This window comes from Anopheles gambiae, chromosome 2 (genome assembly GCF_943734735.2).
Source record: "Anopheles gambiae chromosome 2, idAnoGambNW_F1_1, whole genome shotgun sequence".
Classification (NCBI taxonomy): Eukaryota; Metazoa; Arthropoda; class Insecta; order Diptera; family Culicidae; genus Anopheles; species Anopheles gambiae.
In genome coordinates, this window is record NC_064601.1 from 92,563,477 (window position 1) to 92,586,327 (window position 22,851).

At 47.4% G+C, this 22,851-nt stretch overlaps 1 protein-coding gene across 6 annotated transcripts in view; it reads left to right on the forward strand.

Moving 5' to 3' along the window:
• LOC1276586 (proton-coupled zinc antiporter SLC30A1) overlaps positions 1-22,643 on the forward strand; it is a 31,306-nt gene extending 8,663 nt beyond the window's left edge. For 3 of the 6 annotated variants that reach the window (XM_061663306.1, XM_061663308.1, XM_061663307.1), the window contains exons 2-10: positions 399-883; positions 964-1,088; positions 1,189-1,286; positions 1,375-1,508; positions 8,170-8,301; positions 8,380-8,767; positions 8,876-9,003; positions 19,627-19,705; positions 19,777-22,643. In XM_061663306.1, coding sequence (XP_061519290.1) covers positions 707-883; positions 964-1,088; positions 1,189-1,286; positions 1,375-1,508; positions 8,170-8,301; positions 8,380-8,767; positions 8,876-9,003; positions 19,627-19,705; positions 19,777-19,844 — 1,329 coding nt within the window. In that variant the 5' untranslated portion in view covers positions 399-706 and the 3' untranslated portion in view covers positions 19,845-22,643. Of the gene's footprint in view, positions 1-398; positions 884-963; positions 1,089-1,188; positions 1,287-1,374; positions 1,509-8,169; positions 8,302-8,379; positions 8,768-8,875; positions 9,004-9,415; positions 10,967-19,626; positions 19,706-19,776 lie in introns of those variants that run through there. The other 3 variants (XM_061663304.1, XM_061663305.1, XM_315949.5) reach the window with 1 other exon arrangement.
• The last annotated feature ends 208 nt before the right edge of the window (positions 22,644-22,851 follow it).

Genomic DNA, 22,851 nt, shown 5'->3' on the forward strand with positions numbered 1-22,851 from the left:
ACACATGGTCGTGTTTGCCTCGTCTCGACCCCCGGTACAACACGAGCAATTAGACCTGTTTGTTTGTTACAGCTTGGAATTGGACCCAGCCGTTTGTGTCCCCTTTTCTACTAGCGGTTATTGACCGGGAAAACTGCACGATTGAGGACACAGGAAAAATGTGTATTTCATAAAGAAGTTCTGGAATGTTCTTTCATCGCCGTGCCTGGAACAAGCCGCCGCCGGAAACGGTTCTTTATGAGACGGCACTGCAAAAGTGTAAACAGTGTAAACGGTGTGATTGGTGTTTTGATTGAGTGAAGCGATCGCTTCCGCATGCGTCGATGCGCGACAGCAATTGAATGCTAATAATACTAACTAGTGTTTCGTTTAATTTTCCCCTCGACTTTTCTCCGCAGGAGCTGCGTGTGTGTGTGAATCATCCGAATCTGATGCAATGATCGTGTAACAGCACTTGACGACGCCGCATTCTAACGGCGATCATACACTGAACATCCCGACATTCATTCTAATTCACACACCACCCATACTAGACTTGCTCTGCACCCTTCTTCCCGCTGGAGTTGCCACAAACACAAACAACAGTGGTGAGGCGCTGATCCCGCAGGGAAAATTCATTTGTAGTGACGAAATTAGGGAGTACGAAAAGCAGCGTGGTACACGAACGCCGCAGACAGCACCACAAACACAACACAACCACACAGCAATGGCCAAATTCAGTGGGAAAAAATGCCGCCTGCTGACGGTGATGACGCTGACGGTGTTTTTCTTCTTCGTCGAAATCGTCGTCGGCTATCTGACCAACTCGATGGCCCTGGTGGCCGACAGTTTTCACATGCTCGGTGACATAGCGGCGCTAGTGATTTCCTTCCTGTCGATTAAGGCAAGTGTCAGTGCCAGTGTTTGCACTGAACCGCGGTAGAATTTCATCGTTTCCATTTTTGTCCTTTTGTCATTACACAGATGTCGCCAAAGAAATGGTCCAAAAACACGTTCGGTTGGGCGCGGGCGGAAGTGCTCGGTGCGCTGGTGAACGCAGTATTTCTAGTGGCCCTTTGCTTCAGTATTACCATCGAGGCGTGCAAACGGTAAGAGTTGTTCTGGGGGAAAGCGATGATTTGGGAAACGAAGCAACTTGTACTCAATATGTATCGTCTCTCCCTTTCTCTTCTGACCCCTTCCCCGTAGATTCATCGAGGTGGAGCACATCCACGAGCCGGAGCTGCTAATTGCGGTCGGTGTGATCGGCCTGTTGGTGAATCTGCTCGGCCTTTGCCTATTGCACAGTGAGTGTTTTGAACGCAACAGCCCGCGCGCCAATGTGTCAGTCTCAGATAACGGCGGCTTTTTTTTTTTACTCTTTCCCCCTCTCAGAGCACGGTGGAGGAGGCCACATTGGACATTCGCACGGTGGTGGACTCTCGCAGGCAAAGCAGATAAGCGGCGGTTCGCATGGCAACCTGGGCAACACGGACGACAATGAAAACAAATCATTCATGTATCAGCAGGTAAAGAAGAGCATAGCGCCAGTAGGAGAGGGGGACTGGGTGGGCGGGCTGGCAGTAGTTAATCGCTCTCAGTTCGTTCGGCCGATCGATAGTGGATCGATACAGTTGCAATAGATTGTGTTGCGTTCTGGAACATGGTTTGTTGGTTCCTTTCCCCCTTGACGCCTCTACGCCCTACGTTGTGTTTTGTTGTGTCGTCTTCGATCGCCAAAGGAAGAAAGTAAAGAACACGTCCGGCTCGTATCGAGTTTCATGCGCTAGTGCCGCTTTATTCGCACACATACTTAATCACAAATTGTCGATCGGCAGTGCTGCCAGAAAATACATTTAACTTTTAATTCCCAACTGACAAAACAACCGCAAACAATTCAAAATGACCGTTTCATAACCCTTACATTCCAACATAGCGGCCACCTAAATTTACTAAATTTACCTCTTTCCATTACTTCACAAAATGCCTGACTTTATGATATCTAATTCACTCTCTCAAACGGAAGAAGACTAATCCTATTCGCTGGCCTCTTATACAAGCCGTTCCTAGTCCTGATACTAACGACTCTCACTACGCCATCTGGGCCAGGAAATACCTCAGCAATCCGTCCCATTGGCCAATGGTGAGGAGTCTTCCCATCCTCTTTCAACAGGACCATTTGTCATACCTTTAACTCTACTACTGCCTTGCCGCGTTGATGTTCGTTATGTAGTTCGCTAAAATATTCCCTACGCCAACGCGCCCAATGATTCTGTACCACTCTACGCAATTCCTCATACCGCTTCAATCTATTGATTGGTACATCACCCACGTCAGGCTCCGGTAGAGCGTTCATCGGAGCCCCGATTAGAAAATGCCCCGGCGTCAATACATCAAGTTCTTCCGGATCCTCCGACAACGGTGTAAGCGGTCTGCTGTTGAGTTGAGCTTCCACTTGTGCCAGTACCGTCGACATCTCCCCAAACGCCAGCTGCCGATCACCAACAACCTTCAGTAGGACGCGTTTTGCCGCTTTTACCGCTGCCTCCCAAAGGCCGCCAAAGTTCGGTGCATGGGGTGGGATGAAGTGCCACTTAACGCCAGCGCCAACAGCATATCTCGATATATCCTCCACCGCCGAATCGCTGTTCATCAACGTGTAGAAGTCATCGATCACCTTACTCGCTCCTTGGAAGTTGAGACCGTTATCGGAATAGACCTCGCTGGGCAAACCCCGTCTTGCCACAAACCGACGAAACGCCGCTAGAAATGCATGAGTTGATAGAGACTCCACAAGCTCGATGTGAACAGCTTTTACTGAAAAACACACAAAGATTGAAATATATGCTTTTTCAGCTGCCGCTCGGCGATGCACCGGCTTCAAGTAAATGGGTCCACAGAAATCAACCCCTACGATCGAAAATGGTCGAGCTGGCATAGCACGCGACACGGGTAGCTGTCCTGGTGGTTGTTGAACTAACGCGGGATTCATCCTGAAGCATACCAGACAGCCTCTGCAAACACTATTGACCAAAGATCGTCCTTGAATTGGCCAAAATTCTCTCCTGAGTGCGCTCAATGTTGCAGTTGGCCCACCATGAAGTGCCAATCGATGATAATATTCTGCCATTAGCCTAGTAAATCGTGACTTCTTGGGTAGCGCCAACGGAAATCTGCTACAAACTTGCATGGCTTTAGCGCGATGCAAGCGGCCACCAACTCGGAGCAAACCATCACCGTCCAAAAAAGCTCCTAATGTCTTCAGTGATGATTTGGGACGTACCGTTTGTCCAGCAGACAACTCCTTGATCTCAGCCGCAAAGTATATCCGTTGTTCTCTTTTCACCAGTCGAATTTTCGCCTCTGCTAGCTCGCTCACCAACAAAACACCTTTGTGTTTAGGATCCAGCTTTCGTTGGCAACAACGAATAAATCTCATACAATACGCAGTGATCCGCAGTAATTTGTCATAGTTGGAAAACCTATCACACCAATCATCGCTCTCGCTACTTACTGCGGCCACCAATGAGCTCTTCCTTCGTTCCAATAACTCCTCTTCGGGAATTGCCAACACACCGCTGGCATTCTTCTTCCATTCTTCCTCTGATAGTTGTAACCACCCGGGACCATGGAACCACAGCTTCGATGCTAACAGCTCGTTCGGCATAGCTCCACGCGATACAATATCGGCAGGATTGTCAACGCCCTTCACATGCATCCATTTGTAGCCATGCGTCAATTCCTGAATTTCGGATACCCTATTCGCTACGTACGTAGCCCAAGAATGGGATGGTGCTCGAATCCAATGCAACACGATTGTCGCATCAGTCCACATAAAGGTTTCCACGTCTGGAATTCTCAACGCTTGGCGTACCACTTTCTGCAACCTTGCTGCCAGTAATGCTCCACAAAGTTCTAACCGGGCCAAACTGACTCTTTTCAGCGGCGCAGGACGAGACTTTGCAGCAAGCAACTCAACTACCACTTCCCCGCTGCTACCAATCGTTCTAACATACACGCATGCCCCATAAGCCGCTTCAGATGCATCCGAAAAGCAATGTAGTTGAACAGCAACAGGATTATGCACAACAGCATGGCGCGAAAACTTAACCTCCTTCAGCAACCCGAGTTGTGATTGAAAAGCATACCATCGTTCTTGCATGACAGCCGGTATTTCTTCATCCCAGTCATCAGTTGCCAACCACAACGATTGCATATTTATCTTGGCCCAAGATGTCACAGGAGCCACCAGCCCCAAAGGGTCGTATATACGTGCTACCAAAGAGTAAACCTTTCTACGGGACCAGCTCTCGTTGTTCATCTGAATGTTCGAGTCTATGTACAGTTGGTCCGATTCTGGTAGCCACGCGATACCTAGAGTTTTTATTGGCTCCTCTGGAACTTCAAACATTTTAACGTAGGATGTTGCTCTGTCTTCCGCTGAAACGCTAGATAAAACATCTGGTTTGTTAGAATTCCATTTAGTTAGATGAAATCCGCCCTTTCTCAACAATAGCGTCAGCTCAGCTTGCAACCTAACTGCTTCTTCTTCGCTAGAGGCACCACCAATGTAGTCATCGACATAGAAGTCCTCTAACAACGCCTGTCTCGCCAAGGGAAAGTTTTCCCCTTCATCAATTGCCAATTGCTGCAGTACTCGAATGGCCAGAAAGGAAGACGGGGCAAGTCCAAATGTGACCCGCTGCAACTCGTAGACTTCGATGGACTCAACAGATGAGCCTCGCCATAATACACGTTGAAAACGAGTGTCGTCGGGATGCACCTTGACTTGCAGATACATCTGTTTTATATCTGCCACTAATGCCACGCTCCTCATCCGAAATTTCAGCAACAACGCCAACAAGTTCTCCTGAATCACAGGACCAGTCATTAACAAATCATTAAGAGACTTACCACCGTCGGTAGAGGCCGATCCATCAAACACAGGTCGTACCTTTGTACTGGTACTGGACGCCTTGATTACCGGATGATGCGGTAAGAAATAATGACCATGAGCTTCCTCAGAATCAGGGTTCGCAGCCACCTTGACTAAAATCCCTTTGTCGATGTAGTCGTTGATAACCGCCGTATACTTTTGTTTCAACCATGGGTCCCGATTGAAACGTCGTTCTAACTGCAAGAACCGTTTTCTCGCTATCGCACTGGACGGTCCCAATTGGTTCTGTAAGTCACACTTAAATGGCAGCTTCACTATATATCTCCCTTCACTATCCCGCTGATGAGTTTGCACAAAATGTGCTTCGCAATCCCTTTCCTCCTGACTATGTTGAAGCGGCTCACGTATTTCTTCAATAATCCAAAAACGCTCAATTAAATCGTCCAACCTAGTACACGTGCCACAAGTAACATAATTGCTACCTTCAGAAGCCAGCGGAACTTTCCCAGTTGCAACCCATCCAAAAACAGTGCTAATAAATGTTGGGAGCGCTGGTAGCTCGAGCCTAATTTTACCACGGTTGTCCGGTTTCAAAAAAGTCGCGTAAAATTCGGAGCCCAACAATAAATCCACTTCAGCATCACTATCGAAATTAGGATCCGCGAGCACAAAATTCATCGGGAGATTCTGCCTGCTAATTTGATTTCCAGTTACCGGCCTGTAGCTAGAAATTCTCGGCAACACTAGAAACTGCATACGTTCTTGATAGTTACAACTTTTGGAACGTATGACAGTCGTTACCGACGTCGTTATGTCCACTTTCGAATGTCCAACTCCCGATAATGCCGTTTTACTTTCATACTGCGGTAACTTAAGCCGCGCAGCCAAGCCCTTTGTCATCAGGTTCACCTGAGACCCACTATCAATCAATGCTCTTGCTGACAACCATTTGTTACCACACGCACGCACACTCACTATCGCCGTTGATAATAACACAGAAGTGCACTCTCTGTTCGATGACGCGTTCACCACCACATTTTGCGTGCCACTGGTAGATGGAAGTTCTTCACGAACCGACGGACCGATCGTTTCACTTACATTTTCACCGTGTAGAAGGGAATGATGTTTACGATTGCAAATATTGCATCGTGCACGTGACCAACACTTGGCTTGAAAATGCCCTTGCCTCAAACAATTAAGGCAAAGCTTCTTAGCTTCAACCACTTCACGACGACGCGGCAACGTTAAACTCCGAAACGAGTCACAATTTTCCACCATGTGCGATCCATCACATTTTGCGCACTTTGCTTCTGCAGCCACATTAGACGCAACACGACGTTCACTTGTAGATTTGCCCGCCGCCATTGGCCTATCCACTGCAAACGCGTCCATTATGCGCGTCTGTGTGCGCAAAAAGTTTAACAAATCCGTCACCGTTTTTTGATCACTTTCTTCAACGTGCCTTTCCCACTTTTGTTGGGTGCTTTCGTCCAACTTTGAAATGATTATCTGAATAATCAAACATCCCCACTGTTCGGTCACTTCACCTAACTGCTTTAGAATTTTTAAGTTCCTTTCGAAACAATCGATAAGCCCATGAATACCCACCGTGTTCATGACTTTCATCCGTGGCCATTGTAGCATCGCGTTAACATGACGCTTTTTCAAAATATATTCGTTAGAATATCGCTTCTTCAAAGCATCCCAAGCCACATCATAATTCGAATTGCAGGCTTGCAAAGTATCCACCACCTTCAGCGCTTCACCTTTCAGAGAACCCTTCAAATAAAGCATCTTTTCAACCTGCGACAATTTCTCGTTCTCATGAACAGTAACAACAAACATGTCGTGATACGGGAGCCATTCGTCATATTTTCCGGAAAATTGAGGAAGCGTCAACTGAGGCAAACGAACACTATTATAATCATCGCACACGCGTTCCTGTTTCACACTCGGTATCTCCGCTCCAGCCCGCAGCTTTCCCAAAAATTTTCCTTTCAACAGCATGACTTTGTCTTCGATCTCACCATAAAGCACATCGTTATCTTCACTGTAATCTTTTGCGCCAATATTTCGAGCCAAAGCCTTAAACTCCCTCCAACGCTCGTTCAATAGATCGAGACGAGGCGTCAATTCTGGGAAATCACTCTCTTTGTACTGCGCCAAAAACGTGTCGATTCTTGTCAACGATTGCACGACTCGGTCGCGCTCGCGCTTTAGGATAATCATATCCAGATCTTCTGCTTGTGTGTATTGCATTGTATTGTTCGAACCCGACGCGTCAGAGAAACCGGCAAAATCTTCACTAACCGACATTTCTAATACGCGACACAAAATGCATACACACGCAAAGAACACCCACTAGCACAATGATTTCTCACGCTTTCGCGATTTTTTCTTATTCAGAAATCCACCAACGCTCGATACGGAACTTTCAGATTTCACACGCGTTACGCGATTTTTGCCAAAAGAAATCACAAGTTCTTCACTTTAACCATTCAAACCAAACCGCAAGTATTAGACCATCCTGGTCACGGCACCAATGTTGCGTTCTGGAACATGGTTTGTTGGTTCCTTTCCCCCTTGACGCCTCTACGCCCTACGTTGTGTTTTGTTGTGTCGTCTTCGATCGCCAAAGGAAGAAAGTAAAGAACACGTCCGGCTCGTATCGAGTTTCATGCGCTAGTGCCGCTTTATTCGCACACATACTTAATCACAAATTGTCGATCGGCAGTGCTGCCAGAAAATACATTTAACTTTTAATTCCCAACTGACAAAACAACCGCAAACAATTCAAAATGACCGTTTCATAACCCTTACATTCCAACAGATTGTATGAGCGTCAGAGAAGGAGGTTAGGAGGTTCTTTTTATAGTCGGTTAAAAAAAGGAAATTAGATTTAATGGCAGAAGCTAATAGTCTTTCGATACAAAATTTAGAGATCACTCCAGTAATCTGCCTAGTTATTATTTCTATATATAGAAGTAGAGCTTAAGAGGACGTACTCTTTGGTATGTGTGGGCGATACCATTGTAGCCAAACAATCAATCAATCTTGCAATATTCAATTCAATCGATAATCCCCTCCAAACTACATAATAGCATCGTAATATATCAAAAGCGGAAATGTGTCGTACTTTGTGGGCATATTGCAATCACAATGTGTTACATTTCCCGTCCATTTCAAGTAGTGGGGCGCGTTGCATCACCCACGGGTTTGATGGATCATTCAAACAGCGCAAGCAGCAGCCCTGTTTTATTAACAGCCCTTATTTTTATGCTTCCTTTTTGCAGAACGGTACGGCGGCGAAAAAGACTACCCACCACGGACACTCGCACGACTCCTCGCAGATGAACATGCGGGGAGCGTTCCTGCACGTGCTCAGCGATGCGCTCGGCAGCGTGGTGGTAATCATAAGTGCATTGGTAAGTGTACCCTCCTAGCCTTTTGCTTGTTTGCGAACTTTCAGCCCGCTAACGCCCGCTCTCTGGTATGTTTTGCAGATTGTTAAGTTTACCGACTGGAAGTACAAGCTGTACATGGACCCGGCCCTGTCGGTGCTGCTGGTGGCGCTCATCCTCAACTCGGTGTGGCCGCTGCTGCGCGAATCGGCCCTCATTCTGCTGCAGACCGTGCCGACCCACATACAGGTCGATGCGATCCAGCGCCGCCTGCTGGAGAAGGTGGACGGTGTGCTGGCGGTGCACGAGTTCCACGTGTGGCAGCTCGCCGGCGACCGTATCATCGCGTCGGCCCACATCCGCTGCCGCAACCTGTCCGAGTACATGAAGATCGCCGAGCGGGTGAAGGAGTTCTTCCACAATGAAGGCATCCACTCGACCACGATCCAGCCGGAGTTTGTCGAGATCGAAGCGCTGAACAGCTATTCGGGTAAGGGGTTTGTTCGCAATCGGGGGGGTATGCAAACTCCCTATTTACAATGCCGTTTTGCAGGATGATTTACATCGTTTTGTTTTCCCTTTTTTTTGTCGGGGACAGGTTCGGACGGATTTTCGAACAGCTTGAATGGCAGTGCGACACAGGACTGCTGTGCCCTCGACTGTCCGACGACGGACGAGAGTAGTTGTATCAAAGCTACATGCTGCCAAAACAACAATAACATTAAGGTAGGTGTAGTAGTACCCCCGCCGAATGTGTCCGATCAAATATGGTGAACAACAAAAGACCACGATTCAATCAGTCCCGTTTGCTCTCATTCAACCGTGACGCGACACGTTGCCTTTCGTTCGTTTGTTTGTATGTCTGTCTGTCCAATGTTTTGTTGAAGATTGAACTCGCCGTTGTCCAACGCATTATTCTTATGTTTTCTTTCTCTTTCTTTTTTCGTTTTTCTCTCCACTTTATGATTTCTTCACCCTCCCATCCTCCCCATACGTGTGTTGTTATGGCGCTGCATGTTGGTGATGGGGCTCATGGTTTTGGTGTGCATTGTTGTGTGTTGCCCTCGTAAACACGCATACTCGAACCAAAAAACACAAACAAACAAACCCACGCGCCCTTCTCCCAACGGCCATCCAGCCGGTGGTGGTAATCGATAATGGTACGGCTGGCGACACCAACGAACCGTCCGGCAGTAGTAGCGCCTACGAAGGCGACCAGCCGGCAGGGTTGATGATGGCGGGCGGATCGAGCCCTACCGATGCATTGCTACCTGGCTCGGGGCAGAACGCGCTGGAGAGCGAAGACGAAGCGGAAGAGTGAAGAGTCGGAAGAAGAAGGAGTAGAAGAAGAAGTATGCAAACACACACACACACACATAAACTCACACACTCTGAGTGATGGAGGGTGGAACTAAAATTCAACAGTGGAGAAAGATAGGAAAAGCTCGATCACTTTGAGGACAGGAAGAGACGACACAAAGAGAACGTTTAGCAAGGTAGCAAATCGTGTGCTTGGTGTGAGCAATTCCCCTCATCGGTACACTTATTGTCTCGACCAAAAGGCAACTTATGCTGATTATATGTAATGAAGCGTGTCGAGAGCGGTTGCGCTCTATTGGTTCTGCAGCTTGAGCCACCAGAGTCGTCTTGGTTTGACCGGCTGTTCTGGGTCGACAGGATGTCTGGAAGAAGGGCACTAATTGTGTCTGAAGAGAAAGAAGCATAGACAAAAGAAACAAAACAGAAGGAGGGTGTGTGTGTGCGTATGTTTCTACATAATTTAAATTATTCACATTCAATTTAATACTTATTTGCTCTGCACATTCACTGACCGCCAAGGAGTGTTGCATATACCGACCCATGTTGGTACAGAAAGAGAGAGAGAGAAAGAGCGAGAGAGGTATTATAGTAACAAAACTTTTGTGTGTACAATTTAGCTTCCACTATATTTTGATTGACCTTAGGAGAAGAATTTTTATACTTTGTTTTTTGGTTGAAACTCATTTCACAAACCGCATGCACAGCATGGTGATGATGGTGCAGCATGGTGTAATTGACCAACGGAGTAGAGTATAGGGAAGAAGTGGAGGTAGCTAGTAAGTAGTGAATATTGCTCAAGCCGGACGCGCGGCGCACAGGATGTGTCCAAAAAGGTGTTTGGACGGAAGATGCATAGTTTTTGTGAAGTTGAATCGAGCCCCACGTGTCTACCACTAAGAACGTGTTCAGCAGCGCACGGTAAACTGTGTGAGCGTATAGTAATTGCGAATCACCCACATACATATATATATATATACACACGGTAAGAAGTGTGAGAAAGACTGGAAGTTGAAATGATGTAGTGCAGGAATTAAATTGATGCATGAGAAAAGAGCAGAGATACAGCTGCTTGAACTCCTCTCACATTTATCTGCTAAGCGGTGTGAGAGTCGGCGTTTCCCAAGCAGACAAAAATGATATCAATTATCATAAAAATGAATAGAAACCACTCAATTGTTGTCTCTGGCAGATTTAGCAGCATATTTTCAAGAGAAAATAGGCACAATGAGCATAGGGACTGTCTGTTTTTTTTTCAATAGTATAACGACGACGATTGGACTATAACTACCTCGACAGTACAAAGCGTGTTGTGGAGTCAGTTTTGTAGTATTATTTGTGAAATAAAACACACAGACAAATACAGAATGGACCTTATTTGCTCAGACTTAATTCGAACGTAAGCGAAAAGTCCCTAGAGTGGAATATTAAACGCTACTTAGCGGTCGGAAACTAAAACCCTCCCCCCGTTTCAACCAAAGGATGATAAGGAATGTAATTCGAGGGGAGAGCATGATGCGTCGCGGACAAACCACAAGTCTACGTTGCGGTTTGACGCTTTAAATGCTGCTTTACAACAACATTGTTAAGGCCGGGCTACATTGATCGTACTCCGTGGTGTAATTTTGATTTTCACTAGCGCATCTGGCGGCGACTGGTGGAAGCTTTTTTTGGTCATCGAGGGAATGGTCGTGCCGGATCTCAAATTTAAGTTGTTTTTTCATCGTTTTTTGATGCGTAAACGACTGAAATACTTGCACAACATATTTATCTATCAATTGCTTAGCTTTTTCAGTCCAGTTAAAGTAAAAAACATGAAAAAGTAACGTATTTTCTGAAGCGGCTCCAAATTGTTTGGCAAAATGCTTCGGTCAGCGGCCGCCAGATGCGCTAGTAAAAATCAAAATTACGCTTGCGAGTACGATCAATGTAGCCCGGCCTTTACATTGGTGCCGTTGCCTTTGTGTTGTTGTTTGGTTTGGCTTTTCTCCGGGCCAGAAGAAGAGTAGTGTCTCGTGGCCGCCGACACTATGCCAAGCACAGACCGCTGGCTGGATTTGGGCGAGAAATGTACATTATGTGTAAATGCTTCCCCCCCCCCTCTCTCTCTCTCTCTCTCTCTCTCTCTCTCTCTCTCTCTCTCTCTCTCTCTATGTCTTTCTGTCTCTCGGTGTTTTATGCGTTCCCGGCCAATGCACATCCTTTGCGCTGTGTGTGTGTGTGTCTGTCTGTGGTTCGGTCCATTGTCTGGTTCGAGTCTCAGCCACTCGTCGAAATGTGCAATTTGCGCTGTCGCACTCTCTCTCTCTCTCTCTCGTGCTGCTGCTGCACACTTGCTCCCCCGACATGCACCTCAAAACGGCGGGAGATAGGATGGGAAATGAATGGGTTGGCAGAACGTGACGGGCGAATGCAATGCTCTCCCCCCATGCAATATAGAATGCTCCAGATATATTTCTCTATAGCCGCTGACTGTGTATGCGTTCGTATGCTCTCGCTCGTCTTCCTGTCTGGAACGGTCTGGCCCAGCAGCCCGCCTCGTTTGCCCCCTTCACATTCCTCGGTCCTCCTCCCTGCCCTCCGTTCTCCGTCGGCCGTGTCTAGTGATGGGAAAAATGAAGTTTTCGTCGGAATCGATTCCGGCTAGCTCCGAATTTTTCTGGAACTCCGGAGTTTTCGATAGCAGTTTGGAATCAGTCTCCGGAATCGATTCCCGAATTGGTTCCGGATTTGATCTCGGAATCGGCTCCAGAATCGGAATCGGCTCCAAAATCGGAAATGGCTCTGGAATCTGAATTGCCTCCAAAATCAGAATCGGCTTCGAAATTGGAGTCGGTTTCGGCATATCCATAAGAATAGTTGTTTGGGTCCAACGATGCTACCTACTGATAGTAAACGATCCATTCTCATGGAGATTCCCAGACTGATTTCGCTACTGAAACTTCTTATTTCATTGCAAGAACTGATTCTTATTTTGGAGCTAATTTCAATTCTGAATTCAATTCTGATACTGTCATCGGAACAAACAGCGATTCCCAGGTTGATTCCGATTCCGGAGCCGATTCTGGTTCCGGAACCTATTCCGATTCCGGATTCAACTGCGGAATTGGCTCCGGATTCGGCTCCGGAATCGGAATCGATTCCAGCATCGGGTAGGTCCGATTCCGAGCTCCCACCACTAGCCGTGTCGGTTGCATCCCAAATGCATCCCAAATATTTCCCGTTCTGGTTTGGAGCGCTTTCCCGGCAAACCGCGACTGTTGGGGAAGGTGTGGGGTGGTGGTGACCGAAGAGAAGGAATGCGTTTGCGCAGACGAAGGACGAAGCTTTTGTGCAGTGGCAATTCCGGGACTCTCGACCGGTAAAGGAAATGGGAACACACAGCACACACACACACATGCCATGCCTTTTTGCCCGTTTTTTGCACCGTTCTGTGTGTGTGTGTGTGTGTTGGAAAACTATTGTATTCTAATGCATTTATTAAAGGAAGTAGTGCACTCATTAGCTTAGCACTTATTTAAATGGTGAAGAGGACGTTGAATTAATTTTAAAATCATTGCATCCTTCCGCATTCCGCGTGCCGCCGTATCCTTCCTGACCCTTGCTTCATGTTTATTAAATTTAAATTTCCTCATATAATAATGCCAACCCAATCAAAGTAGCCCCAGTCCGTCATCCTTCCCTGTTTGCTTTCTCTCTGTGGAGAAGGGTGTGTGTGTCTATGTGGACGCGCGTCTATCAAAACAACGCCTTTTCGCCACCCGCCGTACGCCTTTTATCGATTGAACACAGTCGCGATGGTAAATAAACAACATCCGGCGGCCGCCTTCTGGCGAGATAGAAGTCGCTTTCGGAAGTAGTGCACCGGCACTGTCGCGTCTATGTGTGTGTGTGTCTGTGTGGGGCGGTGTACTACCACCCTTTGTTTACTACCCAGAGCTCTCTCGGTTGCGGCTCGGTTGCCTACTCTAGCCCGGTTTATGCACTGCGCCGGCGGGTTAAAGGGCTGATCACAACCAACTCCGCTGTGGCCGGCGTGGAAGAGAGAAGGTGGTTGATTGGTGGAAACGCGAACACTAAAAACCCGATCCCGAACCGAACCACACGCGCCCGGTGGGGTGTGGTGGAAAGGGATGGGAAGGCACTTTTCCCACTATCATTGTGTGTGTGTGTGTGTGTGTTGCGGTGTTGGAAAAAGGGTGGGAAAAGTGTGGAAATGGAATCACACTTTCCAGCCAAGCGCGCATTCCACCATAGCATTGGGGGAGAAGTGGAGTTGAAGGAGGAAAAGGACTTCATCCCGACAGGGACAGTGTGTGTCTGTGTGTGTGTCTGTGGCTGGTGGTCATGTGTCATGCACCGCGCGAGACGTTATGATGGCGAAATGCGCTTTGCGTGTGTGTATGGACTGCATATGTATGCAGTTCGGGTCTTTTCCGGTGCATACAGCGAAGCGTGTGTGGTGCGCGCCACCCCTGGCGTGTGTGTGTGTGTATGGCGTAAAATTGGCAAAACGGCACAACGGAGGGCATTCGCGCGAGTGCCAGTCGAGTCGAGAAATCGCTCTGGCAGTGCACTAGCGAGCGCCAGACTAGACGGGGACGCCACCGCGTGTAGACTACCACCCTAGGAAGCGCCCAGAACGGCAACGTTGTTTTCCCGGCCCCCAGTTTCCGCGCTCCACACCCCTCTGTCCAGGGGAAGAGGGAGAAGAGAGAAGAAGAAAAAGGGACTGTTGTGTCGGCTGGGAATGTGAAGCACAAAAAAAAAACTGACAATACCCCGGAAATAGTAGGCCTGGAAATTGAACTCTGTGTTCGCGTCTGTGTGTATGTGTGTCTATGTGTGTAGTTACCGTGCCAATAGAACATCCATTTTGTTTTGTGAAAAAAAAAAACGATAAAAAGGGATTGATTTTTGCCCGTTGAAGTAAAGTGCGACTTTACTTCAACTCCTCCCGTCTGGCGTCCCGCATTTGTTTGAATGTGGTGTGGTGGTGGTGTCTGACGGTTTGGTGAAAAGTGACCCCGGTGGCCAAGTTTGAATGGTGTGGCCCAGCAATGAGTGAAACGGTAATACTTTCGAAAACGAGCTCCCGCCAGCGGCCACCGCAACCCACGACGGGGGCAGCTACCGCCGCAGACACTACGATTCCCTCCCTCGGTGGCAATACAATGGTGGTGAGCGGCAGTGAGTCGGTGGGCCGGTTGGAAAAGCTGGCCAGCAAAGGAAAGGCCAGCAGTGCTGCGTCCCTGGCGAGGGTGAAGGAGCTAGTGCACCGGGACAATAGCCGGCTGGTGAAGGATCTGATGGCGCTGCTGGCCATCCGGGAGGCGACCAAGGAAGTAGTGGCATTACCACCAACACCACCACCACCACCGCCGCCACCGCCGCCACCGTCCTCAGCCCCACAATCAAACAGCGACGAAGGGGCGGAAAGAAGAAGAAGGAAGCCGGAGCAGAAAAACCGGCCGGGCGATGATGATACGGCAACGGCGGCACTACACGACGACGGCGCGGCAGGCGAAGCTGCTGGGACCAAGGCGGCGGCAACGGCGGCTGCAGTTGCATCACTGCTGCATCGCACGGCAACGAAACAGTTTTCGTCGCTCGCCGGGGAAATTATAGCCATTGCCGACGACGACGACGCCGACGACGGGCCCGAGCATGAGGACGACAGGCCGACGGCGCGTAGTAGTAACGCGAACGAAGCAGCAGCAGCAGCAGACGAGATACGAGGCACCGGGAACGATGGCGCGATGATGCTGCACGCAGACGCAGCAGCTGCACCGACGACGGACCGTAGCACGACGAACGAGCGGCCCACCGACGACGAGGAGCGGGAAGAGCTGGAGAAGCTGTTTCCCGAGCGAAGCGAGCAGGATGCGGAAAAGGATGAAGTTTTTCCTGCTGGCCGGTGGTGGTGTGATCAGCAGCACAGCGGGGCAACGAAGACTGAGACGGCACGAGACGACGGCAGCAAACTGCCGCAACGCCCTAAAGTGGGATGTTTTCTGTCTGGGCCGGTTTCGCCAGCGGAAGGTGCGTGCCTGGTGCGTACGGCCGGCGCCGGCACACCCATACCACCCGACCTGGGCGCAGCAGTGCAGCAGCACCACCACCACCCGCCGGCGGTGTCGCTCACGCTTGAACAGAAGCTAGACAAGCTGCTCGACAGCGTGGTCAAGATCAAGGCGGACATGCACCGGCGTATCGATCGGCTCGGCAAGCGGGTCGAGCAGATCCATCTCGACGTGCAGCTGAACATCGACAGCACGGACCGGGCGCTGCTGCGCAACGACCTGCTGCTGATCGGCATTCCGCACCGCGAGCGGGAAGACCTGCAGGCGTGCTTTCGGGCCGTGTGTCGGGCGCTCGAGTACGGCGAGCAGGACATCCCGCAGGTTGACATCCGGCGGCAGCGCGTGACCGGCGGCTCGTCGAACCGTCACCATCCGCCGCCGAAGCCCGGTGGTGGTGGTGGAACGGGTGAACCATGCCCACCGCCGCCGGCACCGATCGTGGTGGAGTTTATGTTTAAAACGCTGCGCGACCAGTTCTACCGCGCGTACCAGGCCAAGCGGGTGCTGCGCCTGTCCGACCTGGGGTTCGCGAGCGAGCGGCGCTTTTTCGTCAACGAGGTGCTGACCAAGTACAACCAGAAGCTGATGGCGGAAGCGGTGCGGCGCAAGCGGCTCGGCCTGCTCCACTCCGTCTACACCGTCGACGGGATCGTGTACGTGCAGCGGGTGGCCGGCGAAAAGGGCACCAAGGTGACCAGCTTTTCCAGCATGAACTGACTTTGACTGACTGAGTGAGTGCGGCGCAAGCACGCTGAATATGGTGTAGAATTTTTCATATCGCGAAGGAACACGTAAAACACAGGGGCTCGATATAATAGTAACCAATTCTTACAAAACACGCAAAATTATGCTGCCATTTTAGGGAGAGAGAGCGAAAGAGAACGATTGGAAAACGAAACATAAAATAAGGAAACACGATGCAAGATGCAAACAGGCGAAGACGGAACAGGAAGGTGAAGTTGTAAGAAAGCGATTTATTACCACTATTCTTCTACTTGATACGAAACAAATAAGATATGTTGCTAAAAGAGAGAGAGAGATAGCGAGAGCAGGAGAGATATAGTATTACGATGACGTTCAACTATATTACGGATAAAAAACAAAACTATATGAAATTTATATATATACAACAGATAGAAACCGAAACAGAAAACACAGATACAGAACGATAATGTTATTGGATAAAATAGAATAACAACCGAGATAGAGAGAGAGAAAGAGAGTAGCAGAGAAGAGAACGTATAGAGTGACATATTGAAGAGTTATATTTTACTGTACTCCAGAGAAGGAAAAACGCACTAAAAAACGAGCCATTTGGCAATATGAAGAGATATTCAAAATACGCCACTCCACCACCAACTCCGTGAAAAAAACCTATAAATTTATGAAACCGTGGTAACATACAGCATAAATAAGCAGCATATATGTTAAAAGAGGATGAAATAATTTACTAACTGGTGAACCGTATTTGTGGTATATTAGGACCGTGTAGTTTTATTTAACGTTAGCCAAGCTCAAGTGGGCTAACATATACGATTAAGAACTGAGAGAGGTAGTCAGGGGAGAGAAATGATACTTAAACCAAGCAAAAAAAAAGAAACAGGAACTGATGAAGTTGTGAGATGCGTTATTAGCTGTGATGATACAAAAAAAGAAAAACAACAGACATTTGATTGTGTGAAGCGATGAAAAGTGTGCAGAAGAGGAAACACCATTAAAAGACATTAACATGAGATAAGAGATGGAGAAAACGACGATTACCGTATCTAAGTTAACTTGGGGCAGCCGCACGAAGGGGGCGCAGCTCAATAATGGCTAAAACAATGAAAGGGAGACTTGAAACGATTTACGAATTATTGCAATTAAAAGACTTTGATTGATTGAACGGGAGAAAAAACAAAGTTAAAGAAAGAAGCAAAACATACAAAACACAATGGAAACTCGAAAGTAATATAATGTTGCATACTTGCGATAGGCTGTAACAGAAGTATATAGTATATACACAAAAATATATATATTAAAAACAAAGCTCTAGAAGATAATGAATATGAAGAGTGGAGTAGAATAGAAGCAAAACTCACATCTAAACTAAAAACAGTAAGCAAGAAACGAGAAAATGGAGAAAGAGAATGGGATGTCATATATATTGTCCTTACTACTTATTACTGTAACACACACACACACTCACACACTAATCGTTGTTGTTCGCACACATTTCAATTTGGAATAATTTGGAGCTATTTTGATTGATGTGTATCGAGTTTTGCATAAAGTTACGATTGAATTCTTTCCCCTCGCCATGGTGCGTTTGTCACCAAACCTCTCCTCCCCCTCCCCCTCGGCACATACCCGACACATTAGGAAGCACTATTCAACACAAATAATGTGAAAATGTTTCAAAGAACTGTTGACAGTGGATCGATCCCATCCTGCTAGAGCAGCCGCATGAGCGCAGAGCAGCTCGTACAAAAGCGGGCAGAGTGTTTATTTTATTGTACGTAAAAAAGATGAGCACACAGAGAGCATAAATAGTATGTAGTGTAGGGTGTTTATGTATAATTCTGTTATTTTGTTGAGCTACTCTATCCATATTGAATTTATGTTTAAACGTGTGAAGCACCACGTGAGTGTGTCGCGTGGTTTTGCGAAGAAAAGGGGAGGAAGAGATGTTTGAGCGAAGAAGGAGGCGAGGAGAAAACTGCAAATCCAAACAGACTATTTAAGGCTGAATCTCTAATAATATACTTAAAAAAACGAATACGAGAAAATACCAATACCAGATTTAACAGAAAACAGAAGAGCTCTAAACCTATCGAAATCCAATAGGAAACACAGGACAGACACACGTAACGTTTTCCTACGAGATACAAACAAATTGACTGATACTGATACGCTGCAAACAAGATTGTGTCCTTTTTGTGATGATGATGGAGAAGAACAAGAAGAAGATAAAGCTTAAAATAATAATTTATGAATCGGTGGTGTGTAATCACGTGTTCGTGGTGAACGACGTGAACAACCTCCCCCGTTTTACCGTTTGTTGTGGAAATTATATTTAACGTGTTCCGGGCGGTGGGAAAATTCGTCCAAAAATCCCCAAAAGCACCACGTGCACAATAATTAGAGAGAGAGAGAAAAAAAAACGCGAGGAGGAGCCATGTGGAGCAAAATCAGATAACAAATCAGGCAGTAGGCAAAGTACAGCAAAAAACGCATAACGATAACAGTAGAATCCTTCCAGAACCATTCCAGCTAGAGTGTAGTAGGAGCGAAAACGATAAGAGAAAGAGAGAGAGAGAGAGAGTGAGAGAGAGAGCGATAGAGAGAGAGACAGATAATAGGGATATTCATCGTATTAAACATAGTATATATTATATATTCTATCAAATGCCACTAAAAAAACGAAACAATACAAAACAAAATCTTAATCTATATCATCAATCTCATCTACTCCAAACATTTTGCGCTCCAGAATCGATTTCTCCATTCCTTTTGCGATTATTCAAAATACCTTTTAGAAACAACAAAACTCGTGTAGAAACGACAAAGGAGGCGTCGCCGTCACCACCGACGCCGCGCCGTATCCGTTACTTGGTAGTATGTATACAAGATTGCATTAGAACCGATCTAATCTTCCTCATTCAACATCCGATTCACACACGCCTACTCAGACCCATTCACATTCTAACAGTGATCAGTGAAGAGAGAGAAAGAGCGAGAGAGAAAGCAGTGGAGGAAGTAAAAGTTGAAAATGATTGTAATAAAAATCCTACCGGAAGAACCGTTTGTGAACCACGTAGAATCCACGTTTTGGTTGGACAGTGTTGGCGTTTCAATTACCGAATCCTCCGTCTCCGAAAGCACCCTTCGAATCTAGGACCAGGAACTGCAAGTCTAACTTTACATATTAACGGGTTTTTCCCCGATTATTTTTTGAATTTTTTTCCAGAATCAACCATCCTCACCAACACCCTCACCATTCTTATGCCGCCAAAGAAGTTCTAGAAGCGGGAACGATGTGGAATCGGGTAAGAATTGCGCATGTTTTCCCTTACTCATTCACTCGCCATATGTTAATCCTTCTTATCTCCTACTCAAGGTTCCCTGCTCGATCAGCACAATCAAACAGCATCGAACGATGATGCGTTGCCAAAAATCACTGTCTGACAGACAAATCCCTCTACAAAAGCAGCCACCACCACCACCACCAAAAGCAGCAGCAGCATCAAAACCCTTTTACCCATCGGACCGCTCGCCACAACCAGCGAGCAGCGGCAGGCGACGAACGCACCGGCCACGCTAGTGGTGGTGTCGTCTGGCAAAAGGCCTGCGGCGGCAAGTGAACGAAACACTCCAACCGGTGTGAACCACCACTCCTCCAGCCATGAACAAACCATACCGTTGCACATGCAATCTAGTAGGCTGTATCAAAATCGCCGCCTTGGTGGCGCAGGAACAGGAACAGGCATAGTAGGCGATCAGTGTGAAAAACCACCGGTGGAGGAGGAGGCAGTGTCCAAATCGAACGGTGAATTGAGCGCATCGGAAGAGCAGTCTAGCGAAGGCGAACAGCAGCAACAACGGTTGTACGGGCTGTCGTCGGCGATGCCACCGGCGTGCAGTTTGCTGGAGAGCTACGTCACCGGAACCGGTTCACCGTTGCGCAATCTGTACTGCCAGTGCAAGCACCATCACGAGGCAACACAGTGAGGTGTGCGTGCGTGTGTGCGTGTGTGTGTGAGTGAGTGTTAGAACAAATCGAAGAGTTGTGGAGAGTTCTATTTTAAAGTGTTTTTCCTCGTTGAGTTTTAATTGGTAGCCGCGGAAAATATGCCGCCAGACAAACAAGCCGAAGAAGAACCGTTGAGCGACAAAGGGGATTTGTTTTACAAATTGTTAAATAGTAGTTGGTAACCATTTATCCATCCCACACACACACACATACATTCACACGCACATACACAGACACACATAAACGCAAGGGGAATATCTGTTCTGGTAAGAGGTTAACCCCGGCGGACACACCGCGCCTTCATTTGCTCGCCTTTAGGTTGTGTTATGAGCGGAGGGGGGAAACCCCCAATATTTCATAACCCCCCACACAGAGATACTTATTTAGGCCCCCCAAGCGCAGCAGGATGGTTTTGCGTATATTTTGTGTTACGTTTTTGCATACTAAAAAACAGGCCAGACATAATTATATGTATATGTGAGTGAGATAACAGGACAACAAAAGAGGGGGGCGGGAGGACGAGAGTTAGTAGTAGTTTTGCGGATGATGAGCATAGTTTTACTCATACACGCATAAACATATATTTAGTGCGCTGAGTACAGGCGATGGGGGGGGGGGGGGGGAGAGACACAGCTGGAGCTCTGGCCGCCAGGTGGTTTATTTTGCAATCGCGACTGCGGGGGAATAAGGAGTGGAGATTTAAAAAAAAAACGAATTTCAAAGCATCGGACGGGTGGGTGCGCGGGTTTGGTGGGTTCCGGCTTTAACAGATCACACACAAACACTATTATATCGTTGTACTCTTTGTATCCTATTATCTCTATTTATCGTTTAGATTGATACACCACTAACTATAGCTTGCGCGGGTGTTGATGCGTTGCATAGGAAAAGCGAGACGATGGAAGCGCGTTGAAACGCAACGGGGTTAGGGTCAATTGAGGAAGGAACGTGTTGGAAAGAGCATTGAAAGCGAAACCATCGTTGTTGTTGTAGCGTGGTGGCGTGTTCGTAACTGATGCCATCACGTGGTGTGGTGCGACGCCATCTTGGTGTAACAATCGACGAGGAAATTGCTATGGTAACCGGAAAGAAGCTCGTGCAGATCGAGGTACCATTTCCAAATGATTTTTATATTAAAACATACACGCACAATTGTGTGTCTACATGCGTGTGTGTGTGTGCATGTAGGAGAAACAATTGTTTTGCTACAGACGGAGTTTTTGCGAAACGTTGAATCCGATGGTAGTACAATCAAACAAACACAGAGAGAATGAGAGACAGCGAGGGGCGAAAGAAGTGGTGTCGCACGTTTACTTAATCGAACTGCAGCGAATGCGGGTTTTTGTCTTATGAAAAATGGCACATTCTCTTTCTGTGGAGAGCAGTATTGCAAAATCATTGTGTATGTGTGTGCGTGTGTGTGTGTCATTACTTTCGTTGAAATACGATTGATTGCGTCCGGTTTGGTGAGGGTGCGTGAGCAAACGTGAAGAAAATCAAAAGGGAGCGGAGGACACAGGGCGAACAAAAACACAATTGCAATCACCATCGCTCCCACAAACCCACACAACCACACACACTCAATTACATATATTCCACCACCTCACTGTGCATGGGGTGGAGCCGCCCGGTCGGCCAGTGGTGGTGAGCCCCCCAGCAGCGGGATGTTTGTATTAGAATAATCTTACAGTGAAATTGTTTTCTTATTGGAAGCCAGCGTAGCATAGTGAAAATATTACGACAGCAGGAGGAGCAACAGCAGCAGTTAAGATGATTAACGTGAAACTTTAGAAATGATAGAAACCGCAAAGGTTCGAAGGCACGAAGCGATTGAGTTGGGGAGGGAGGGCAATCGTGTTCTCTTATCTCAACAATATCTCGGCTAAGTAAGTAACAGTTTGCAAATCACATGAGCAGCAGGTTAGGGAGAAGAATGAAGAAACAAAACAAAAATAGGATAATTTTACGCAAAAGAGAGCGAACGGACATGCACAGGCGTTTGCTCTGTGTGTTCCTTTGCGGTTTGGTGGTAGCGAGCCTTAATGGGCGCATAAGCTGCCGGTGAAGTGCTTTGCCGTTAGGAGACGCTCTCCGGAAGCCGGAAGCGAAGGGATGGTTCGCTGGAAGGGAGGAGCAGCCGCCGCCAATAAACGTTAGAAAGAACACATAGCCGTTACTGGTCACATTAGAATTTGCAGGCGCATATGCAAATAAAGCAATGCAAATCATAAAAATTGCTTCCTTATTTTATGTTTTGAGAAAACTTAGCTTTTACTTGTCCCTGTCTTATTGCAGAAAGAAATGTAAGTAATTTAACAGCAAATGTGCAATTCTTTTCCGTCACATATTTTTGGTGTCATTTCTGACGTCGAAAACGATCTAAAAACGGACATTGGTTTGAATACGGTCGAAAACAAGGTTACTATACTGTGGGGTTTGACA